General features: G+C 45.3%; 1 protein-coding gene across 3 annotated transcripts in view; it reads left to right on the top strand.

Annotated features, from left to right (window-relative positions):
- LOC146829515 (UDP-N-acetylglucosamine transferase subunit ALG13-like) overlaps window positions 1-26,328 on the top strand; it is a 1,246,203-nt gene that overhangs the window by 154,575 nt on the left and 1,065,300 nt on the right. For all 3 annotated transcript variants that reach the window (XM_085608211.1, XM_085608212.1, XM_085608213.1), the window contains exon 5: window positions 6,144-6,216. In XM_085608211.1, coding sequence (XP_085464337.1) covers window positions 6,144-6,216 — 73 coding nt within the window. The remainder of the gene's footprint in view (window positions 1-6,143; window positions 6,217-26,328) is intronic.

Below are 26,328 nucleotides of genomic sequence, written 5' to 3' on the forward strand. Positions count from 1 at the left end.
TGATTATCGCCCTGATGTATTGTAAGATGCGCAGATGTACCTGGAGCTTAGTACTCCCTACGTACCTGAGACCGCAACTGCATGTAAGAATATATACTGCATATTCAGTCCTGCAAGTCAGTCTTTGTTTGATCACTAAGGGTTTGCTTCTGAATTGGGCTATGATTTAGTTGGTATTGATCCCAAATCTGCACGCCCTGCAGCTGCTGCACTTGAAGAATCCTTTGACACCGGATAGCCAGTTCGTTGTGGTGGTTATTTCAGGACTATTCCTGACTATGGCGTCATGCATGGAACTAGCTCTCCTGTAGGTGGTCTGGCCTTTGAGCTACCATGGGTCCCAGTGTAGGATCGGTCTTTATAATACCCCAGTGTTTGTTGACAATGGATCTTGGTGCCCGTGCCTCAGTGTTGTGCGTGATGATTTGAGTGGTGACGCAGCCCTCGGTGGATGGCTTGAACTGTGTGTCAGTACTGTCTGGAGTCTCAGGTCTTCCATGTAGTAGCATCTCTCCCGGTATGGAATTAGCCTTCTTGATTGCTGCGGTGATGATTTTTTCTGTGTAACCTCTGGCCTTGAATCTCGTGTGCATCTTTCTGACAGTTGGTTAAGTCTGTGGTGTTGCTGCAGATTCCACGCAAGCGCAGCATCTCCCCATATGGAATGCTGGCTATGAGGTGTTTGGGGTGGAAGCTGGTCGCGTCCCGGCTGTCGTTTTTCTGTGGAGGGTGGAATGTAATGTGTTGTCAGACGTATAGCTTTACATCAAGAAAGTCCACAGACTCCGTGCTCATGGTGGTATTGAACGTTAAGTTGTAATCATTGCAATTAGTCTCTTACGAACACTTCCGCACTTTCAATGGAACTCTCCCAAACTACAAACCCGACGTCCATGTAGCGCCGCCAACATAGGATATGGTTGGACCAAGCTTCCGAGTGCGTCACCCTGAGGACCCGCTCGTCCCACCAGCCAACATGTAAGCATGCGTAGCTGGGGGAGAAGCAAGCCCCCATGGCAACACCTCTAAGTTGCTGGTACACCTTGTTGAAGTAGTTATGCTGTAAACACCATTCAATAAGGAACATGGTGAATTCATTGCGTTTATAACAGGTGATGGGCCTTTTCTCTAGGAATTCTTGACATGCGTATAGTCCATTACAATGGCGTATGCTGGTATACAGCGATTTTTATGTCTAGAGACATCAGGACACAGTTGTGGGACCAGGGAACATTCTTTATCTAGAGAAGAAATTCACCGGTATCTCTTAAGTATGTGGGTAAATTTGATGACCTGCTTTTGGAGGAAGTAATCAACCTATTTAGATATGTTTTCGCAGAGGATTTTTTGTGCTGATATGATCAGGCGTCCTGGCACAGGTGATGTGCCTTTATGTACCTTGGGAAGGAAATAAATTATTGGGACAAACGAGAATTCATTGTTCAGGAAATTGAACTCCTCCTTACTCAGAAAGCCTTGTGTTCTGTACGTATTGAGCTTCTTCTTCAGTTCTTTCCCACTCGCAATTACTTTTTCATATTCGCAATCCTGTAGCATGTGTCATCATTCAGGTGTTGGTGTGCTTCTTCCATATACATGTTTCTAGGCCGTAGGACGATGTTGCCGCCCTTGTCTGATTTGTTGATGATGATAGCGGTTCTGTCCTTGAGTATTTTCATAAGATCCATGTTTTGTTTGTGCTTGGAAATTTTCTTTGCGTTTGGCGCGAGTTTTGCTCTGGTGTAAACATTTGAGCTCCCCTATGATTACATCATTGTAGATGTCAATGGCATCCCTGGGCATGGTTGGTGTGAATGTGGATGGCGGCCGAAATGGACAGGTGATAGTGGTTGTGATATCAATGCCAGCGTTGTGTAACAGCTGTTGCGTTGAGGCATAATCAGTCAAGGACTCTAGTTCACTCATGATGCGAATGGTAGTAATATCTGTCACCTCAACATTGCCAGCAGTGCGACCACTGATGTTGGTGCCGGTCGGCTGAGGATTGTTTGCATGTTTCTGCTTAAAGAATTTAAGTTTAAGTTTCTGAATGAAATTGGAAATGTCAATTCTGGTGGTTGTATAGTCAAAACTGCTTTCAGGGCAGTAGGTCAGGCCCAAGGAGAGGAGTTGTGTCTCCGCATTGGTTAGTTGTATGTCCGAGAGGTTGATGACGGTCCTGGAGTCTTCCATTACTTGCGTCTCCAGTTGCCTCTCTTTTTGTTTTGCTTTCTTTTTGGTTTCCACCGCTTTCTGCGCTCACGTCTCTTGCAGTTGTGCCTGAGTTTGGTCTCCTCGGTGCTTGTGGGCGCAAGGTCTGATGCCTGTCCAAGACTAAAAAACCCCACTCCTCCTTTAATCTGTAGTTGCTGTGATGTCTTGGGTCTCTATTGCTCACACTGCTGCCCTCTTCCGAGTCTGTGCAGGTTTCAATAGCCGAGCTTAAGACTGATGTTGAGGCAGAGTCCACTTCCTCCTGGGTCAGTGCCATTTCAGTTGTCTGTGCGGCTGGCCTTGCAGATTTGTTAAGTTTTTGCCTTTTGACAGAATCATATTTCCTTGCGAAAGTGAAGATCTGTCCGCATTCATAATTGGACTGGTCTCGCGCAAATTTGAATGCCTTGCGGATTTTTATCGTTTCCTCATGTTTTTTCAATCGTGCCATGATTTCTTAACGGCTTTTGTTGATTAACTCCTTATCTGAGCTATCCAGCTCATTGTTTTTGTAAATTTCAGTTTGTAATTCAGTGCGGTCGATTTCTGCATACTTGATAAGGATGATTACTCGGCGCATAGAGGCTTCCAGGTTGCTCTCAGCCAACTCTTTGGGCATGAGTGGGTTCGGGTTGTCGAAACTGGTTGCTAGCATAATTCTGAGGCCTCGCAGGAATGTGGCCCACATCATGGTACTTTTGTAGTGACTTGCATTCACACCACTTAGTTAGGTCATTGCACATTAGTTTTTCAAGATGTTTAAGTTTGGTTTTAATGTCATTGTTGGGAGCCCCTGCAGAGGTGAAGGCTCGTTGTTGATTGTCGATTCTAGGTAGGTTGTCAAACAAAGCATCTGCTGCTGCTTCCCTTTCACTCAGCGCTTGGTTTGACATGTTGAATAAATGCAGATATTAGTTGTGGCTGCCGATTTTGTAAATATTAAATCCAATGGATTGGGGCAGTCATTCTTGTAATTTCTTTATACCTGCCGTCTCCCATGCATACAAGTACTCACCCACGGGTATATAGGTGATGGACGGGTCCTCCAACTCGACGTTCAGCTCTCCCGTGGCGAGAATGAAGCAGAGTTGCTTGGGTTGGCAGGGGGCAGTCATTGTTCTGTTCTCCTCCAGGAGACAAGCACACTTCCGACTGAAGAAAATCACTAAATATTTCAATTACGTGAACTATTGTCAGTTCCATTTGTTCAAGCCAGCAAGATATGTAGTCCAACATACATCTATTTTCCAAGCACCGATTCAACCTTATAGGCATTTCCTATACTGTGTGATGGATACATTATCTCCACAAAGAGTCAGTCGTATCCACCCTCAAGACACTAGATGTATCCAGGAGTGCCCCACTGAAAAGGAAATCATAGTAAGCAATAGGGCCTGGCTGGCACGGTCTTAAGTTGAAAATGATGGCATGAATGTTAACACCGGTCTAGAAGCGATCAGCATAGTGAGCAAGAGCTCCAGTATGTGTCTGCCAGTTCTGGCTACATAGCCTATCCAAGTAGATAAAGCATTGTGTCCACTATCCTGACTCTTCAGCGTTGTGAAGAAGTAATGTTATCACCTAATTTTATAGCCTCCACATATCATTTGTGGAGTTCCTGATTGGACTCTCCTTTCTCTGAGATAGTTATAAGTGGTCATACATTAAAGTAAGAATGAACTGGAACACTGGAGCAAGGCTGGAGCTCTAACACTAGGCCCAGTCGTTAGGTAAGGTTCTACCCTGATGAACAAGAACTAAAACGTACTCAACTGGGCTCAAGAGTGTGGATTAACTTTTGTGTGTAACGGCGGTGCCTGTAACTAACAGTGCCACCGCTCATGTGTTCGCAAACTATTAGCGTCATGCTTATTGTGAGGGGCGCAGATAAAACCCTCCTGAGGGCGTCTGTAGTGACAGTGTATTTCAATGTCCTTTGCAGCTTTCATATGCTCTGGAGTTTAGAAGAGCATTTGTGTTCTCTAGCCAGTCATGGTGCAGAGATGCCGGAGAAAATGCAGTCCAAGTAAAGTCCGGCACCTCTGTTTCAAGTATAAAACCACGCATCGCACCCAATTGTCTGGTTATGTGGGTGGAATATTAGAAAACTCAGTGGTTTTGAGCCAGTGGGCTGATTTGATATCTAAAGTGCTGAAAACACATTGGCCCAAAAACCACCACCCATAATGAGGCTGCAGTCTGGTTGAGGATGATACAGCACACCCCTGTATCTGTTTTTCGGAGGTAAGATTTTGGTGTCCCCTGGGGTTGGAAAATGAGATGCATGTTCAACTAGGATAAAGAAGAGAAACGTTATGGAAGATATAGGTTTGCCACACTTGTGTCCTAAAATGGCTCCCAAATGGCACATTCCATCAAGACATAACCAAGCAGGCTTCAATTATCTATTGTTCAGGGTCTCCTTGGTCTTGGTCCTCCTTCACTTGGCAAGTCGCAGCAAAGCCTCTCCTTTTTTTTTTTTTCCAAGGCAGGGAACAGCAGAACATCTACAGAGTCTAGTACAAGTCTAGTCTGGAAGGAGGAATGCCACCAGCAAGGCTATGTCCAAGGCACATATTGTTTCAGGGCTACCCTACTGAGTCTCTTGACTCCAGACACTTTATAAAATGCTAGTCCTAAGACTAGACAGCTATGGCCACACACTGGAAGTAATTTAAATGCTCCACACCAAACTTAATGACCTCCTCTTATAGTGTGGCCCCAGACCCAGAATATATGCTTCTCAAGTTTCCTATAAAAAGATGAAGGCTTCTAGTATAGATAACATTTCCGAACGTTTACCATGACTGATGCAGTTGGAAGTAACACCTTGGACAGCCCCACTGTTGATTGGTGATCAACACAGTGTGAAAGTGTGAATGGATGAGTCTGCCATCTGCCTCTAACCTCGCCCGTGCCTCTAATGGCACCTAATTTATTGAGAAGCAACCAATCTGAGACTTGCCTGGTCAGTGTTGAGATAATCTCTGGCATAGTGCAGTCACTCCACCTCCTTGAAGTGCAATGAATCCAGGCATGCAGTGGTAAATCTGAAGGCTTAAAAGGTTCTAAGTAGTATGGTAAATGGGCTGACTATGAGGGTCTGTAGGGAATTAGTTCTGGCACAGTAAATGTTGATGAGTCTAGAATGCATGAAATGACACCAGAAAGCGTTCAGATAGCTTTCTCCCTTGTAGCATTGATTGATTCATAATAAGTGTAGGAATACGCCACATTTATGCGAGTGAATCTTTGACTGCCGGACATGACCCCGGATGAATGGATGCCATGAGTGACCCTGCCCTGGCATCAAGAGACGGAACATTATTTGGATTGTGTCCCAAGAATTTATGCTGGAGAATCGCGTTTGAATTGACAGTGTGTTATGAACCCGGTCGTACGTGTCTGGACTGAACATGTGATTTAAAAAAAAAAAAAAAAATTGTTTTGCCCTGAGGAAGCTTATAACCTGACAAAACGTGTTGGCTGCTCAAAACTGTATTCTTAACGAAAGATTTTGAATTAACATTCAAAGAATAAACGGATGGACCTCCCTGTTCATCTGTTATTGTTGTGTATGCGTCATATTGACCGTACTCATGTCCTTGTGTAATGTTGCCTCTACTGTGTACAAATCTAGTTAATTGATGGCATATTTGGCAACAAGACATCGGAGGTGAGCAACAGTTGCTTTGAAATAAAAAATACCACGCATGGTAGTGCGGCGAATGAGTCCCCTGGTTGCCAATACTTCATTCTCTTGATTCATAATACAGTTGTGACCACTGATGGTAAATGTGGCAAAAAATATGATATTAAATGTTTTATGAAGCTGTTGATTTGTCTGATATTTGAGTAATAAACCGTACAGTTTGTATTTTTCTGGTACTGTGTAACCAATTGCAGTTTTTTTCTTATTAAATAAACAGCCAGGACTTTATTTTGTATCGGTATCCTGGAAAGCCACCCATCTATGCAACAGACAATGGCTTCGATGAAAAGGTAAATAATACATTGAAATATGTAGCGTAAATGTCCTTTGCTTTTATGTATTATGCATAGTCACTGACTACTTCATGTTAGGTATTTTTCAACTAACACAAACTCAAAGCCCCAGAATTCACCTGTTGGCAGCACACACTATGACTCATGCCTCCCAAGGTGCTCTGCAATACAGTCTATGAACACTAGAAGACGACTGGGCATAATTTATGATGTGAATTCAGAGCTTTTTCTGGTTTGTAGTGACAACACCATAACTAACCTTTAACTGTTCCCTTTTAGTGAATTTCTGGATTTCTTGATGTAGTGTATTCACCTGCTATGTACTCGGCTGCCCATGTTCTCTGGGCATGTGTAGGAGGGGTTCACTGCAGGCGCTACCCTGTGGCCACACCTTTCCACCACCCTCATGGACACCCTCCATACGCCTGCTCTAAACCTCCTTGATGGCTTTAACCTTTGCATAGCCAATAGGTCTCGCTTTTGGGACCTTATAAGTATTTAGTTATGCAACTGTTGCATGGCTAAACAGTTATAAGGTCCCAAAGGCAAGACCTATTGGCTATGCCAATGCTTGTTTTGGTAGTGCCCATGCAGGGCTTTAAGTGGGCCGGGTCTCACCGGTGTTGAGCACCGGCAGTTTTTTAAAGGGGACCTCGAAACGGGTCTCTATCGGTCTCTGTTTTGCGTCCTGGCACAGGCGGTCCATTTTTTTCTGCCTTGCAGTGACAGCAGGCACATCGATATGCGCGTGCTCACTTCTCACTAGTAAAGTTACGGCATGAAGTCTTACCAGGTGGGCATTGTAGGGGAAGGGAAATCCTTTAAAGAGTCCTTTTCTCTCTGGATTTCCCTTCTTCTTTTTTTTTTTTTTTTTTTTTTTTTTAAACTTGGGAGCAACAACATCGTCGTGGTGTCACAAGGGCTCTTAATTAGAAGCTTTTTCAATATTCTATACAAGCCATAGTTGCTGCTCATTTATCTTCTGCAACTAACCACCATTAACAAAGCCAGTAGTCCTGACTTTTTGTAGGTATGATGTTACTTGTGTCATATATCTTGATGCAATGATAAAAACAGCAAATTTTAAGTTGGGCGGCGCACTATGCTAGGCACAGATTATTAGCTTACGTGTTTCAAGCCACGCCATTAATTACTTTGGCCACGCCCCTTTGAGAGACCCCCCAGTTTTTTCATCCCACTTAAAGCCCTGTGCCCGGGCGTAATTGTGATCCCAATCGGACCCTGGGCACTAATGCTAGGCCTCTATGCTAGTAAGATACAGATGGGTTAACCCCCCCGCCTCCCTCTCTACGTCTGCTCCCTACGAGGCCCTTTCTTCTCTCACATGGTAATTTTCTTTTTTTTTTTTTAAAGAGGACATTAGAATACAGAAAAACACAATTCTCTTTGCTCAGTCCGGCATCACTACCAATAATCAACAATAGGCATTTATGGACAACTGCATGGGTTCTGAGATCTAATGTGACCCTCACCCTCTTACTTCTGTTCAGAAGATTTTGTTGTGGCACAGAGCAAAACCTTCTATGGGAACTTGACTGGGAAATGCACCTTTTTTGACACCCAAATCCTCCCATGCATTGATGTTCATGAAACGTAGCCACTTTTGTTAGTTGTGGGCATAATTTCATGCAAGTTCGCCAGTCGGCACCAAAGGTGTTAGCAAAATAAAAAAAGCATTCTCAATGCTAAGTGTGGCTAAACCCTAGCTATGTGCTCATTTTTGTACTTCTTTAAAAAAAAGTGTATGTATATATATATATATATATATGTTGCTTTCTAACCCACGCACTACCTTTGTGCCAAATTTGGGGTAAATCCGTTCAGTAATTTCAGCTGTAGCCTTGCACAGTTTCCTATGGGAAATTGATTTTTTGACTCTTATTTTTTGAATTTCTCAAACTACTGAATGGATTTAGACCATTAAAAAAAGGTGTCTTTCTGAACCAAGCTCTACCTTTCTGCCAAATTTGGGGTAATTCCGTTCAGCAGTTCGGGCTGTAGCTTGTCGCAAAATTTCCTATGGAAATTAACATGGGGACAACGCGTTTTGGGACCCCCCTTTTTTTTGCAGCCCCTGCTCCACGATTCACCCCAAATTTTCAGGATACGAGCTGACCTGGGTAGACATTTTTAGGGGGAGAATTTCACAAAGATTCGTCAAACGACTCCAAAGTTATTAGCAAATCAAAAAATGCTTTTCCTATGGAAACTAGGTTCTAACTATAACTACCTACTGGCGACCGGTAATATATAATGTTCATCTGCGAAGCCCTCCTGAACTGTGGATCTTGGCATGTTCCCCTTTTCCACTGGCAATGTTTTCTTTGTAGCTTCCTTCGTTATTCCCTCCCAACTCCCTGTGGTGTGCACCCAGCTCCATGTCATTTCGCCGTGAATGAAACTTACATTTTATGCCTCTAGCTGTGGACTGCCCTCTGGCACAAATTGGATGCTGTATACAAAACTAGTTTCTCTCTGGTGTTCTCTGTAGAAAAGCTGGTAAGATAACCTTCATTTTGTTTTTTGAAGATGAAAGCTAAGGCAAGGGCTGTCCTGTAAATATGCTTTCACTCTTGTAAAATCAAAGGCAACAAATCTTGGAGTTTTGATAGCTAAGAGGACTATGGAACATCACACTGCCATTTGTTGATTAAACGTTCTTATCTAATCTTTTGACTCCAATTTGATTTCAATAGTAATCTACATCATGGTACATTTGTAAGATACATTTTTAAAAAAAATCTTTTTGCCTGTATTTGGTGATCATTTTAGAATCTAAAGTCTGAGCTGACTGCTCTCTTTGACTGACCAGCACCTCCTGGATCTCCCATGGTTCCACCTGAAATAAAAAGAAAGATATTCCTATCTAGACAATCCATTCCAAGAACGTGATTGTAAAAAGGTATACAAAGTGGTCGCTTTTGAAGTTTTGTTTTTTCTTTTCTATTATATAAAGGCATGGTGAGCATACCAACCTTTAGCAGCGCTCCTACCCATCCGGTTGATACTCTATTAGTAGTACAATAATTCTGGTTCACATGGGCGAAACAAGATTTGATTCACGTCCTGTCTTCTGGTGAAACAGACATGCGAAGAATATTGTCTAAATAAGACTACTGAACTGATTTCTTGAGGCTACAAACGACCTCACACCACCTTCATCCTGTGGAGGGGCGTCTTTTAAACATCTAATAAAGTCCGAAGCTAGTATTCCACACACTAGTACCAACATTTGTTAACTTACTCCTTCTGAGGGTGCAGAAAGGGAAAAATAAGAAACTGACATTTGCATGCCTGGATGGATGGAACTTGTATGTGGCTTTGGCCATCACTTCTGGGGCTGCAGACGTGTAGGAGCGCTGCTGAATAAACGTTTCCTGGTCCACTCTGGTGTTTTGAGGAGTATTCTAAGGTAGGGAACCTTGGTTGGCTAACCTACCCACTAAAAAGAGCATTACTAATGGCAAGTAACTTGTCCTTTAAAGGCCCGCAAATTTCAGAAATGTATCTTTTCCAAATTAGGAGACTCTGGTATATTTTAGTGCCAAAAACAAATGCACTACTGCTCCCAATGGGTATAGTTTGAGAATCTGCTTATTGATGTGATACATTGTTCATTATTGAAGTCTGTAGCTGTTCAAAAATCATCCCAAATCATTTTTAGTAACTGTTTGTTTAATTTTCCAAATTTTTTTGAGTTTCTGAAAAGAACGTCTGCCGCAGAGGCCGCAGTTTACATACAGGATGTTGAAATGTATATATCCAAAAAAGGACGAAAATAACAATTTAACAATCGCAGTGAATCACACCCACTATACCCAAGACCACAAATCAGACATGACACAGTACATTGTCAACATTAGGTTGACATAGTAATCCCCCAACCCTTAACACTATGCTCTTGAATTTCATCTTCAAGAAGTCATCAAAATGTATCTGGGCCAAGAAGATACCCCTATAATCAGCCCACCTCTGCCAGATTTTGGGGGGCCCTGGGGACAACCCCTTGCCTGATATATACAGCAGTTTCAAGACCCATACAGTGATTGTGTCCCCTTTTCCATACCACAAGGGATGGGGGAGTCTCAGACCTCCATGACCTAGCAAAATCTCTTTTAGCTAGGGTAAGGCCCATAAACAAGAGTGATTGATTGTACCTTTTCCCCTCCTATCCCATCAGTACTATGGAGAAGAATCCATTTTGGATCTAATGGAATATGCCAAGAAAGGACTTCTCCCAGTCATGTTGTCACCCCATGCTAAAATCCATCAACCACCACACTACTCCATATGGCATGCAAATAAGTACCCTCATCAGCATTTCAACTTGGGCAGATTGGGGAGTTGATCACTCCCATGTTCCATAAACGAGGCCTCGTATAGTAAGGTCTGTGAAGTTATTTTGACTGGATCAGCCTGAGACTGGCCGAGTTCGCTGCGGCACACCCAGGGCCTCAGTCCAGTCATCAGCAAGTATGTCAAGATCGCCTCTCATGCTAGTCTGAGTGCAGTTAATGTAGTCAAGCTGTTTGTGATTATTGACGGATTGATTTTTGCTATTTTATGATCTCCGAGAGCCCCCATGAGGAGCTTATCCTCCATGGACTAACCTCCTTTACAGCCAAAAGGTCCCCGATATATGAAATAAGGGCATGATGGAGCTGCAGGTAGCAATAAAATTGACTACTGTGTAGATGATATTCGGACTGCAGCTCCTGAAAATACTATATCCAGTATCACATCCCCAAGAGTGGAGATACCGAAATTGTCCCACATCTGAAAGCCCATTAGATGAGCGCCCCTTCTAAGCACGGCACCCAGCTCCAACAGCGGCTCCCCGGTCAGCCTCCCCCCACCATCCCATCCGCTAATGCAAACTAACTCCTCCAAACAGCAAATACAGTTTGTGTGGCAGGCAGGAGCAGCCCACAACGCCCCTCTCCCTGCCCCCACATAAGTAGTATAAAAGGGAAGTGTCCTCCATCACCCTTCGCTCTACAGCATAGGCTGGATCACTCTGCTGACTGTACCAGCACTTAATGATGATTAGAAGAAAGGAGGCAGAATAGTAAGAAAGCACATCAGCAGCAATACCCCCACTATATGTGGACTGAAAACACTTTTTGAGGACGATACGGGCAATTATCCACCCACACCCCACCAGAACCCTGCTAGAACAGCAGTAATGTGTTCGAACCATGACTGGGGCATAGCAAAAGGGTAGTTCTGCAATTGATACAGCAAACTGGGCAGAGAGACCATCTTAAAGTGACCAGGTCCGTACCTCATTCCTCACTCGTGCCAGTGCTGCTAAGTTGCAGGACAACAGTGTCGTGTCTGGGGAAACATATACTGTGCGAAAGTGGCTCTGTATATACTGTTCCCAAATAGGTACAGGGTGTACAGAGTCCACAGTCCCCAGATTTTTGGCAGAGGCTAAAGTTAGATATAACCTTACTCTCTAAAGTGATAGCTTGGTCGAGCAGTAAGGCAGTATCAGAGGACAGTGTAATGCATTTGTTGCACACACTCAGCCAGCAAATGGTCTCACACACTCAATAACTGAACTGTAGGCCAATGGTTTATATATAAAAAATATATGCTTGTTTTATTTTAGAACCACCAATAGGTATTAATTTACTTTCTCGGAATGAGATGATTTATATAAATACTTTTGCAATATGCAATCGGCTTTTGTAGAAAGTTACAAGTGGTTGCAATAGGCAACACAATTCTAAACCCAATAATGCATTGAGTTCAATGGAAGTTTCAAGTTATTTGCAATAGATTACTTTTAGGATTACTTTCGGGATTCCAGGACTGGATCCTAGATTCAGTCCTGGGTCAGTACTTAGAAACACGTGATAAAAGTCAACTTAGTTACTGTTATGATTTTAGACAATATTTTGCTATTTTAAAACTTGACACTTAAAAAATATTCCATAGAAAACAGTCAATGATTCCCTATGGCAGAAAATTCAAGTTGCAGGTATAGTATGTTCTCGTTACTTTTGTAATCCAGTACTTGGTGCCTAGACTCAGTACTGGGACCTTTATCCAAAACAGGTAAGTAATTACGTTTTCACAATTTATGCGATTTTTAAACAATATTTAAAGTTTGCAGAAATCGACACTTAGAAGAAATTTCACAGAAAAACAGTCAATGGTTTCCTATGGAAGAAAATTGGGTTACTGGTAAGTACGGTTGTGAATATCTTTCAGGGTCAGTGCTGGGCACCAAGATCCAGCACTGGGAGCTCACCTAATAGCAGGTGAGTGTTTTCGTTACTCGGCTGATTTTTGGTGAGTATTTTAAGTTTTGAAAAGTCCACACTTTTAAGAAATTTCAGGAAAAAACAGTCAATCTTACCCTAAAGAGAAAATTGAGTTATCGGCTTTCAGGTAAGTACTCAACTGGCAAAGTTAAGGTTCTGGGCACAGACTCAGGGGTGTCCCAGGGTCAGGTAGGTACAGTTGTTACACCCTCAGCGGCACAGGGGCAGCCAGGTGCAGAGTGAGTTAGGCCCAATGTTATCCTATGGGAGGCAGTGGGGCCATGGTTGGTGACTGCTGACTAGCAGGCCACGCGGCTGTGGGAGCTGGGCTCCTGGTCGCTTGCTCAGGGCAAATGGGGAAGTAGATAGGTGCAAAGGTTACACTGCCAGGGCCACTCGGGCGGCTGGGTGCAGGGTGCTTTTGAGCCTTCGGGCGCTCAATTGATTTCAATGGGAAAGCTCCGATTTAGAAAGACTGCAAGCTAGGGGACGAAGATTCTTCAGGTGCCACCACCATTTCGAGAGGTAAGTTGGGTAGTTGGAGGATAGGTAGGTACCCAGGAGTTTGGCACAGGGGGCCGTGGGGCGCCGGGTGCAGGGGTGCCTTTTGGTGTCTGGAAATCTTACCCTCTGTTGATCGCGGTTGGGGAGGTACCTGGTTCTGAGGCTGCAGGCGTTGTCAGGAGTGTCGAGGGAAGTCCTTGGGTGCCGGACTCTGGGTCACAGTCGCCGTGGGGTCGTCCTTGTGGTTTTTGCTCACTCCAGCACAGGCCAGGCTTGGCGGGTGCAGAGTCTGTAGAGTTCGCGGTTCCGGGCTGATGCCAGGGATTAGAAGCTGATTTTGAGTAGAGCCTCTACTCATGGGAGTCGCAGGTGCTTAGAGCCAAAAGGTAGCCAGGTCCTCCGTGGTTTGTGAGGTTGCTGGCCACAAGAGATGCCGGGTTGGAGCCGGAGCAGGTTCGAGGGTCGACGGGCCGGTAGGGCTGGGGCCAAAGCAGTTGGTGTCTTCCTCTTCTTAGCAGCTGCAGGGCAGGTCTTCTTTCTTGTTGCTCTTCTTTGTATCTCGGAATCTGGAATCTGGGGAAGGAAAGTTCAGGGTGCCCCTAAATACTAGATTTAGGGGCGTTACAGGTAGGTGAAAGGCAGGGACCAATGGGTCCCTGTCCTGGGGTGGGTACACCCCCTATCCTGCCTCTCTCCTGTGGGAGGGGGGCAGTAGCCTAGTCCTGATTGGGTAGGGCCTCCCATCTTCAAGATGGCGAGTGCCCGGAGATGTGCTTCACCTCGCCTCCCCCATCTGAGGGGTTGGGTTGGCAGGCTGACACATCCCCTATCCTTATTAGGGGTTTCCGGCCAGGCTTCCTGCCAGAGTGGGGGCTGCCAGTGGCCTGGGGAAGCTCACAGAGGCGGCATGCCTTTGAAGCTTCCCCCTGCCCAGCCTGGGGAGGAGATCTAGCACCTCGCCCAAGATGTGCATTGTTGCATGCCCAGGAGAGCAGGGGGCTGTCCTACCCAGGGGTCCAGCAACATGTCTGCTGTGTGGCAGCCTAGGCAGCCTCCCAGACCAGACGTGGATTGTAGGTTAGGTTTCAGGGGGCATCTCTAAGATGCCCTCTGGGGTGCTTGGTACATTAAATCCCACACTGGCATCAGTGCGCGTTTAATGTGCTGAGAAGTTTGATACCAAAATTCTCAGTCTTCAGTGTTGCATTATGGTGCTGTGGAGTTCGTGTTTGACGAGCTCTCGGCACCATGTACTCTTAAATGGCAGCACTGCACTTACAGTGACCAGGAATGGACCTGAGTAATGTAGGGGCACAGGGCTCATGCTCCTGTGCCCACACCACTGGCATAGGGCACCCAGCTAGAGGGGTGGCGGCTGATGTATGCCACGGCAGTGTAGGTGGTGGGCATGGCACACAGGGATGTGTTCCATGTCGACTCTTTGTATTGTCTCGTACCCAGATACTCAGCCTGCAAGGGCAGTGTGTGTGTGTGTGTGTGTGTGTGTGTTAGGGTACAGGGCCTCTAAGAGTGGCACAATGAGTGCTGCAGCCCTAAGAGGCCTTCCCTGGTGACAAGACCCTGGGTTCCTAGGGTGCCATTTACCAGGGGCTGACATGTGGCCAGGGTTTACCAATTTGGGTTTTAGGTTTTTAGGGAAGGAACATAGGCCCTGGGCCCCTGGTTGGCAGGAGTCCAGGGCACACTCAAAGTACATTCAGCAATTCAGCAAAAAGTGGGGCATACCATGCAAGAAAGATGGCACTTTCTCACATATACCCCCAAATGTTTGAAACCAACATTGGCTAAGGTCAACCCCATCGTCACTCTGCCCCCTCTGTACTACCGCCCACCTGAAATACAAATAATTTTGACGTGTTCATGTAGATGCCAGACATGTTGCCAGAGACCCGCATGATTTGTAAAATACATGGCCTAATACCTCTGGGTCTGTGAAGAAAAAGAGAACATCGTCTGCATAAATGGGGATTCTGCCCAACAGACCCGCAATCCATTCAAAGCCCAGCACTTGGGTGTTTTTCCAGACCTAGGTGGCTAATGGCGCTATGGCCAGCGCAAACAGCGGGGCAAGCAGGCATCCCTACCTTGTGCCTCTGCAGTCCGGAAAGGATTCCGACACTGCGCCCGCAACCCGCATTGTTGCCTATCCGTGTATAATAGCCAGACATAAAAAAGGAACCGGGGACTCGGGTTCAACATTTAGAGAAGGTCAAATCGATACTACCAGCTGACAGAATCCAATACTTTATCGGTATTTGCCAGAAGCACCACTGTGGACCACCCAAATCGGTCCGCCAAGGCATTCTAAACTCACCCGATGTTATGATGTATGGCCTGAGCAGGCATAAACCCCACTTGATCAGGGTGAACAAGATATGGCATAAATTTCACTAGTCTGTTGGCCAGGGTCCTAGCTAGAAGCTTCACCTCTATATTCAACAGAGATTGAGCAATATGAAGAGTGAATGACCCGGTTTAGGGAGAACCACAAGCTCCCCGTGGTGCAACTCTGGCGGTAGCTGCACTATTCGTATACCTTATACAGAGCCTGCTTCCTACATTGCTGGTGCAGCGGGGGGATACAAGACTTTGAAATTTGTTGTACCACTTACTCAATAAGTGATCTCACATGAGGAAATCCAAAATTGTCTTTAGCTAAAATATTTGTTCGAGGCATGTGAGCTGTAGATCACATGCTTTGCATACTCCTGCCATCGAGTGTTTGGTCCAGATGTTTGCACTTTGTTTTTCCTTCGAATAAGTCTTTCCAGTCACCAGGTAGGTGACTCCTCCTTTCGGTGATAGTGCACATGGGAATCGACTCCATTGTTAGATTGTTTTTTCCGCCATCTGGTTCGGACATGAATTGCTGCACTCCAGTTCAACACCGTTTCTCTGGTTCCCCTCAGTGCGTAATCAACTTGCCCTCAACGGTATTGTTGTTCGATCTCGTTTCCCATTCTCTGCATATCGTATCTATTCAGAAAATCCTTTTCGAACGGAAACTTTGTGGAAGGCCATTGGGCCTAGACGCGTCGGCCCTGCTTGCCGTCGATGGTACGGACTCCATTTAAATTCTGTCCTCGGTGCCACACCAAGTATTCACGCACCGACTCGCACGAAGTGGGCAACTTGTGCTTTATCTCCAGAACACGATGAACAACACTGGGAATCATGCCGATCTTTCCGCTACAAGAAGACGCTCCGTGATCGTTGGGCTCGACGTCAGATGCTCCCATGTCCCAAACTCTGTCCAGGAAAAAGGTTCCTGTCCCTCCTCTGCCTTCTGGCCAAGGTTGCCACAGAGAACACTTTTCAAACGTCCTGCCTTTGGGCCGACACCGAAACAAATTCCAAAGCCTTCCGGCTTGGGATCGAATCTGCCTCATTCGGACACTGAGCCAAAACTTTCAACACTGAAACTGAAGCACGTTATTGTTACAATCCCTTCGGTGCCGAAACCGAAATCCTCTTCAGATCCAAACACCTCGGTGCCGAAAACACAGGCTCAAAAAATATTGGCACCAAAAGAAAAAAGCGCTTGTACTCCATCCAAGGAGCATCGTTTCGACGTCCTGCCTTCCAACCCGGACCCAAAACAAAAAGAACTAGTCATTCATCCCAAAACGTGACATTTCCATGCAAAATTGCCAGTTACACACAAGCCAGAAACTGAGGACATTTACCACATTCCTCTTAAAAGGAGAAGTGTAGGTACTAATCCTTTTCCTCTTCCTCTAACACCTCCTCCCCCCAACCCAAATTTGATTAGAACACCCAGAAATTAACAACAATCACCTGACAACCAGGATGACTGGGATGGGGAAGGAGCAGATAACAGTTCTGATCCATGGGACGATTATAATACAGACCCAAATACAGACAATGACCCAGACTTGTACCCTTCAAAACCCTCTACACCTGATGATATTGTAGGGTATATAGAATTAATAGGGCTGCTAAATATCATGGAGTTCAGCTTCACAAAGAGTCTCTTGAGGAGGATTTTCTGTTTGAAACTCTAAGCTCTTCCGAAAAATCCATTCAGACGCTGCCCATGCTTAAGGGTATGCTTAAAAAATAAAAAATAAATTTGTAAAGATCCTGTGCATGCAAGAATCCTTACACCAAGGGTGGACAAGAAATATAAACCAGCACCTACAGATTCAGTTTATATCAAGGGTCAATTACCATTAGACTTCCTAGTAGTTTCTAACTCCCGTAAAGGGGCAAACCCACAAACGTCAGGAGATGCCCCTCCTCCGGACAAGAAATCTAAACTGATAGATGCCTCTGGGAAGAGAGTAGGTGCGCAGGCAGCTAATCACTGGCGTATTGCCAATACTCAGGCTCTTTTAGCCTGATACAATAGAGCGCATTATGACGAATTGGAGCAAATGCTCCAATTTTTACCGGACGAACATAAGGCTAAGGCACACGACTTAGTTCAGGAAGGGAAACTCATTTCTAACACATCCATTAGGTATGCTTTAGATGCAGCTGACCCTGCCCCTCGTGCAGTTAACACCAGCATTTCGCTAAGGAGACACGCCTGGCTCAGAATTTCAGGCTTTAAGCCTGAAGTCCAGTTTTCTATTTTAAATCTACCCTTTGACAAAGCATTTATTTGGTCCTGTGGTAGACACTTCCTCAGAGAAGATGAAATAGGACACATGTTGCTAAATTCATGCGAGCTCTGCAGTCCCTATCCAATTGGGGTTCTTTTCATCTCTCCTGCTACAGGGGGGGGCTCCAAGAACACATCCACAGACAACACCCCAACATCCTACAGAGGGAACAGTCATTCACCCTCTTAAAGTGGTTACTTTCCAGGTGGGTTTCGAGGCAATAATAAGGGAAAAGGTAAAGGTTCCCCCTACAAAAAACAAACCGTGACTTGCCTCCTCTTCCCCCCCTGATCATTCCACACCTGTCGGAGGGCGTCTCTCTCAATTTCTCCCCGTCTGGCATTCAATAACTGGGTTCTAGGAATTATCCAATCTGGTTATTGCCTAGAGCTTACCAACAATCGCCCAAACATTCCTCCACGTTCACACAAAATCTCACCAGAGCATCTACACGTTCTCAAACAGGAGGTTCACTCTCTTCTGCAAAAAGGAGCTATAGAGCCCGTACCATTATAGTATCCAGTATCCGTCGTGTACGCCCTATGTTTTATCATACCCAAAAAGGACAGATCTCTCAGACCTATACTGGGCCTCAGAGAGCAAAATCCATACATTCACTCAGATCACTTTCACATGGTGGCGCTTCAACAAGTCCTACCACTCCTACAGCAATGCGACTTCGTCTACTATAGACTTAAAGGATGCATACTTACATATTCCAATACATCCCGCACATCGCAAGTATCTCCGGTTTGAGGTAGCGGGGCAATATTACCAGTTCAAAGTGCTTCCATTTGGAGTCACCACTGCTCCCACAGTATTTACCAAATGCCTGACAGTAGTCGCTGCTCACATAGTCACGTATTCCCATACTTGGACGATTGGCTTATCAAAGCCAGTTCTCACACAGTGTCTGCAGAACACTCCGATACAGTGCAGTTACTGAACCATCTGGGGTTCACAGTAAACGTGTGAAAGTCCCACCACCAACCCTCCAACACGCACACATACTTGGGAGCCACTCTCGGTACTCAAAAAGCTCAAGCATCAACCCAGTTCCACGGACCGTGCTAACAGCAGACGCATCGCTCTCTGGTTGGGGAGCTCATCTCCAAACTCTAAGATATCTCTTTATAACGAATGCACTACAAAGCATTTTATAAGATCGCAAGTTGTTTCAACAACTTGCTGTAGTTGGCGCGCTGGACTTATGAATAGTATAATTTACTATTTCTACTCCAGTTTGTGCAACAGCAGGGAAGGTGTTGGATTGTAAATTCAGCACCTTCTGCCCCCCCACAGCAAGTCCTTGTAACGACTTGCGATGTACAGGAATGCGTTGTAGCGCATTCGTTGTAAACCATGTCTCCCCCAAAATCACACAATTCAAGGTTAGTGGAGTCGGGAGGAAAAGCAAATTCATATAAATCATCTAGAGCTCCTAGCAGTATTTCTAGGGCTCAAAGTCTTCCAGACTCGCCTTGCGTGCAAATCTGTCCTAATACGCACCGACAACATGACAGCCATGTATTGCATACAGAAACGGGGGGAGGGGGGACACACTCTCCAGCTGTCAATCCTTGCACAAGCCATTTGGAAGTAGGCCATACATCACAAGATTTACCTCCTAGCACAACACCTCCCAGGAGTGAACAATCAGATTGCAGATCTTCTCAGCAGGCAGATACAACAGATTCACGAATGGGAACTTCACCCTCAAGTTCTCGTCCCATTCTTTCATATGTGGGGTTTTCCACAGATACACTTGTTCGCCACACACCAAAACGCAAAATGCCCAAACTTTGCCTCCAAGTATCCACACCCATTGTCCAAAGGCAATGAACTAGTTAGGGTTATTTGCCTACCCCTTTAGCCTCTCCCACTCATTCCTCTTGTGGTTCAGAAGCTCAGGCACACATCCCTCACACAGATCCTAGTAGCGCCCACATGGGCTTGTCTGCCTTGGTTCACTACCCTGTTGGGGCTCTCCGTAGTTCCTCATCAAAAACTACATCTCACACCCAGTCCTCTCACCCAGAGCCATGGAGAGGTAAAACACTCGCAGCCAAAAGATCTCAACCTAATGATCTGGCACCTGAAATCATAGTTTGGTTGTCTGAACCTGCCACCAGACTGTAGGAATATCATTATATAGACCAGAAGGCCTACTACAAGGGCTTGCTACACAGCTAAATGAAAGCGGTTTATTATCTGTTGTAATAACAAACATATCAACCCGCTAGATGCTTACATTCAAAATATTATCTGTTATTTACTTCACTTACTGCAGTCAGGATTAGCTTATACATCCATACACCTTACATCTCGCTGCAATAGCTGCATACCTTCAAAATAGACAGCATCTGTCCCTTTTCAGAGTACCTGTTATCAAGGTTTAAATGCAAGGACTCCAGAGTTATCCCACCAAGACTTCCACCTGCTCCAACATGGAATCTTAACATTGTCCACATTAATGGGTCCACCCTTCGAGCCATTGCATAAATGTGAACTGCAATTTCTAACTTGAAAAGTTGCTTTCCTCATCACTATTACATCACTGAGGAGAGTGGGTGAGCTTCAAGCACTAACCATTTAGGGGCCATTTTGTCAAGTCCACCAAGACAAAGTGGTTATTTGTACTAACCCCAAATTCCTACCCAAGTGGTATCTGTTTTTCACATCAATCTGTTGAGTTGCCTGTGTTCTTTCCTCAACCAGATTCAGTGGCAGAACGAACTCTACACATGTTAGATGTTAAACATTATTGTATTACTTAGAAAGGACAACCATTCCGTAAAACTAAACAACTCTTTGTAGCTTTTGCTCCACCACACAAAGGCAATCTCATTTCTAAATCGGGTATTGCTCGGTGGATAGTTAAATGTATTCAAACATGCTATGCAAAAGCAAAAAGGACTTTACTTATTCCCCACCTAGAACGCATTCCACCCCCAAACTATGGGCTACTATGGCTTTCTTAGGAAACATCCCCATAGCTGACATATGTACAGCTGCAACATGGTCTACACCGCACTCATTCACCAAGCACGATTGTGTAGATGTCTTAGCGAGACAACGAGCTAATGTAAGCCAAGCAGTACTTAGACCTGTCTTTCAAACAACTGCAATAGCTACAGGTTAGCCACTGCTTTGGGAGAATACTGCTGTATAGTCTATGCAAAGCATGTGATATACAGCTCACATACCTCGAACGGATAATGTTACTTACCCAGTAAACATCTGTTGGCATGTAGAGCTGTAGATTCACATGTGCCCACCCTCCTCCTCGGGTACCTATACCTGTTGCAGTTCTCTCTTAACATATACATACTCATGGACATCTCTATTTTACTCTTACTAACTACATTCTCACTCTGCGGGAAAACAATCTAACAATGGAATCAATGCTCATACGAACTATTAACGAAAGAAGTCGCCTACCTCGTGAATGGAAAAACTTCTTCAGTGGAAAAACAAAGTGCAAACATCCGGACCCAACACTACATGGCAGGAGTATGCAAAGCATGTGAATCTACAGCTCTTCATGCCAAGAACAGATGCTTACTGGGTCAGTAACATTATCTTTACATTTTTTTCTCCAATTTGTTAAACTAATGTTAGGGCGTTGGTCAAGTCCTCCACTGTTTAGAAATTGAAAGTCTGTAAAGTAGTTGGGTCCTTAGAAGTCCATAGCATTTTTTGTAAGTTCTTAATAAGATCCCAACTACTTTAAAAACCATGTCTGAAAATCCAGGGACCACTCGGGATCTAAACCTGGGTATCCGAAAGTGCCCAAACACAAAGAACTGTGCAAAGCATTGACACTTCCCATGGGGCCTAAAGCCACAAAGCCCATCTCCAGAGGTTGCTGTCAGAAAATGACAAAGCCAGGGCAAGTCAAACTTCCCCCAATGGGGAAAGAGATGATGATGATAATTCCCAGATAGTGGATTAGGAGGACACTGACTCCAGCATTACCCCCTTAGATGGTAACACCACTGGGTGTAACCCCAGTAGTATCCCAAATAAGGCAGACACTGAAGATGTAGATCTTCAGAAACTGGTCAAGAGGATAGTTCTAGAAGCTAAACTCCTAGCCATAGAAAGAGCGGAGATGGGCCTAGGACCCATCTCTGGTAGCAGCAAAATAATAAATAGGAAGGTAGATTTTTTTTACTCCCATATCCCCAAAGGGATTGTCCCTAATGTCTTTGAGGGTGATATCACTAAGCGGTTCATTGCATTTGAGAGAGCCTGTTTTGAGAGACCGGTCCACAGGAAGCTGTGGAGTGCTATCCTGTGGGAAATGTGCTCAGGAAAGTGGCAGGGATAGACTCCGGACACTCACTGAGAAAGATGCTACATACTATGACCTCATGAATGGTACCCTGATTGAGGGCTTTGGATATAGCACTGAAGAGTATAGGATCAGATTCAGAGAGGCTCAGAAAACCAGACCTGGGTAAACTTGTAGACTACTCGGTGAAAACACGAGGTGGTTGGTTAAACGGAAACCAAGTATATGACTTAGTTGTATAATTTGATAATGAAGGAGTACCTTTTGAGTAATTGTTACCAAGAGAAACTACATCAATTCCTGGTAGATCTAGGTCCACTTTCTCCTCAAGAATTGTGGAAGAAGGCAGACCACTAAGCCAAGACAAGAGTGACCATAACTACGACTAGTGGGGTAGACCAAAAGAAAGCAGCCAAAAAGCTCCCCAAGGGAAAGAGCAAATTCTAAGCATAGTCTTCTTCAGGCCCCACAAGGATGGGCCCTGAGACTCTTCACAGTCAAAGGGTGGGTACCAGGGGAAGAACTGGGATCCCAAGAAGGCTTGGTGCAATGACTGTAGGTCATTGGGGGCACCAAACTGGAGACCCTAACTGTAAAAATAAGAAAATTGCCTCTAGTCAGCCTGCTGTATCTGCAGTTGCTAAAGTCCAGATAGGATCCCTGGTGTGGCCTGACCAGGTCAGTGACCTCACTGTGGCAACATTAATCTTTGAGGGAGGGGTAAACTTATCTTGTGCTGCCTGGCCAACTAAAATGCACAAATGTAGGCTATACCCCTTGATTAATGGGACTAGAGAGATACTGGTGCTAGTGTCACCATGGTGACCCAGCAGCTAGTTCACTCAGATCAGTGCATGATTGGAAGGACCTATCCAGTCACCACTGCTGACAGTGTGACAAAGATCTTTTGACTTGGGGGCAGGGGGAGGGTTGTTGTAAAGAGGGAAGTGGTCTTGTTCCCAACCATCTCTGTAGACTGTCTGCTGGAAATGATTTTGAGACTTCCCTTGGGCTGAAGTCGAACTGAGGGCCCATGCAAGCATGCTTGGTCTCAGAATGGTGATTTTTGAAAACCAGAGCACAGAGCAGAGTCCAAAGTGTAAAAGAGGTGCTGGACCATGAAAGAGTAAACTAGCCCTCCAAGAGAAATGGCAAGAAGACTGGGGGGGGCAGCTTCTAAACAGATTCCAAGTCAGAATCTCTTCTCAGGAAGAGAACTTGTTATCCTCAGAGGGAACTAAGCCAGAGGAGCTTGGGCCTTACATGGCAGAGCTCCTACGGCCACGGGGCCAGGATGGATCTGTGCCAGGGACAAGAAACATGTCCCACTCTTGAGAGCCTGACGCAGCACGCTGCTGCACAGGAGAAGGCTGAGATCAGTGGCAGCCACAGGGTCTGTTGGGAGGATGGACTTCTATACACTGAAGCCAGAGACTCTCAACCTCTTTCAAACCTGGAGAGTGGTAGTACCTTAGAGGTTTAGATTTCCTCCTCACTTTGGATCATGATATCCCCCTAGCTGAGCACCTTGGTCAGGATAACACATGGAGTAGATTAGTCAATCACTCGTGCTGGCCAGGGATGTCTCAGAAGGTGACTGACTTTTGTCAGTCCTGTGTCTCCTGCCAAGCCAGTGGTTACGCTGGAGGCCACGGAAAGGCTCCCTTAATTCCACTTCCAGTGGTTGAGGTACCGTTTGAAAGGGTAAGGGTTGTTCATTTTTAGCTCCCTGACTCCTCAAACAGCCTCAGGAAACAGCTATTTTCTGGTGGTTGTGGATCATGCCACCAGGTATCCTGAAGCTATTCCACTTAGGACTGCTACATCTGTGGCCAAGGCCATCCTTGGTAACTTTACCAGGGTTGGTTTTCCTAAGGAGGTAGTATCAGACAGAGGTACAAGCTTCATGTATGCATACTTCAAACACATGTGGGAGGAGTGTTGACTTATAATCATTAACACCTACCACCCCCAAACCAATGCATTTGGAAAAAAATGGATATATGTTCATTATTTTTCAAATCTGAATCCTATCCTAGTGTACACGATATGATTTGTACCTACAACAAAGACAAATGGAATGGTAAGTGCAACATAGAATATTTCTTACTATTCACAATTTTATTCAATCATACTGGCATTGTGTAATAGAACAAATTACACCCTCGTTTCTTTACTTCGCTTCAACAGAATGCTTAATTCGTATTTCAGATGGTTTAGACCTGCAAACATGTTTAAATACTAAGGTTTTATGTTTTGGTCACACAATGAAACTCCCAGACTTAACGTTCTCTCCTTTAACAGGGTTTATTGGTAGTGGTGTCACTTTAGAGAAGGTACCCTGGAACACAAAACCTAAATGGAGAAAAGAATTAATAAAGTCAATGAGGTACAAGATGGCTAGCTTCCTGCTCAGCTTGTCTTGGCTTTGCTGGTCCTCTTCCCCGGGATACTCTTCTCAGACCCTTCACTGACGTGTTCGCTCTCCCTCAGAATAAACTAGACTAGGCTCAGTTTTAGGGTGAGAGCTCTTTTATCTTACTTGCATCACCACACCCGGGATTTTCGAGCACATATTCTAACTCCGGCTGTGTCCTGTGCTATATCATGTTTGGTTGTGCTCGTGCAGGGATCCTCTCCCTGTTGTGGACCACTACACATGACAGCGTTGTTGATGTACCCTCCTCCATCGGCCTCGCGTTGCTGTCCCTGGCTGGTCCTTGCCGACGACTCCTGCTCCGTGTCTTCTCTCCTGCTAATTCCGGTGCCTGGTTCAGTGTCCTTCTGATTCAAGATGTGTCGTCCTTTCCCTCGTGGACTCTTTTCAGCGTTTCTGCTCTAATCATCTTCCCTTTTCCTTTGTTGCTTGTCGTTGCTTGTCACTTCCTGATGGTTTCAGATTCCTTCCTCCCTTGACGTCATGCTGACTTATACATCAGTGATCAGACTGCTGGTGTCCTGTCTCATTGTAAAAGCAGGCGCAGTCATCTTGGAATTCTGACGGACCGGGAGGGCCGGATCACACATGCTTAGCATTTTAGCAAGGCTTGCTATTCTTGTTATCCTTCTTCAAGAATGGGTGATGCAAATGTGCTTGGCCTGTCTCATCTATGCAGCCTGGTACGAAGACCTTCTCTAACCCTTCACACCATGTGCACTGCCTATAAAGCATTGTTTGAGGCATGTGAGCTGTAGATCACTTGCTTTGCATATTCCTGCCATCTGGTGTTGGCTCCGGATGTTTGCCAGCTGTTTTTCTTTGAAGAATTCTTTCCGTCATAAGGTAATGTCACTCCTCATTTCTGTGATAGTGCACATGGGCATTGACTCCATTGTTTTAAATATTTATTTATTTTTTTGCCATCGGGTTTGGACGTGTGTTGCTGTGCTCCGGTTCGCAACAGTTCTTTGTCTCCCCTTGACACGCAACCCTCCCTACCTCGAAGGTATTGTTCTGGTACGTGTTTCCCATTTCTCCACATTATAGTTTCGATCAACGAAAACTACTTTAGATCGGAAAGCTTTGTGGATGGCCTTCGGGCCTAACCGCATCGGGTCAGCTCTTTGTTGATGGAATGGACACCGTTCAAATTTTGCCCTCAGTGCCACGTGAAGTATCCGTGCACTAATTCACACAAAATGTGTAACCTGTACTTGTCCCTGGAGCACAAGGAGGAAGACTGTGATCACTGCAAATCATTTAGATAGAAGAAAATTCTTCGCGATAGTCGGGCTCCGCGTCGAAATAAAGCATCAAAGACACCTGGAATCTTCAGTGAACATTCTGATCAAGATGATGTGGTGGAAGAAGAAATTTTCTCCGGGTAGGATTCTGGCTCGGACTTCGAGATCGATCTTGACGTCGAGGAATTGCACAAGGATGAGATCACGCGAGTACCGAAGACCCCTCTCCCCGCCATCTTCCCCAGAAAAAAGATATGGTTTCGGCACCACCTCTGCCATCTGTCCAAGGTCGGCACCATGACGACGCTTCCGACACCCCAACTTCAGGCTCGGCTTCGAAACACACTGTCAAGCCTTCCGGCTCTGTACCTACTCACCCAAAGTCATCCTCGGATCCGAAACCATCCGGATCCAAGCAGAAATCTAGCTCGGAGCCAAAACTTTCCACGCCGAAAGCAAAACCGCCTTCGGAACGGAAATTTTCTGCGTCCGAAGAGTATGACATGTCGGCACCGACAACACCGGCGCCAAAAGCAAAACATGCCTCATCCGATCAGAACGTAGACCTCCCTTCAAAAAAGGATCGGAAACAGAAGGAAGTCTATATTAACCCTGACCCAGGTCGCATACACACTAAATTACCTCAAAAGCACAAAATTCCAGATGAGGACACTTCCTA

The sequence above is a fragment of the Triturus cristatus genome, chromosome 5_2 (assembly GCF_964204655.1).
Source record: "Triturus cristatus chromosome 5_2, aTriCri1.1, whole genome shotgun sequence".
NCBI lineage: Eukaryota > Metazoa > Chordata > Amphibia > Caudata > Salamandridae > Triturus > Triturus cristatus.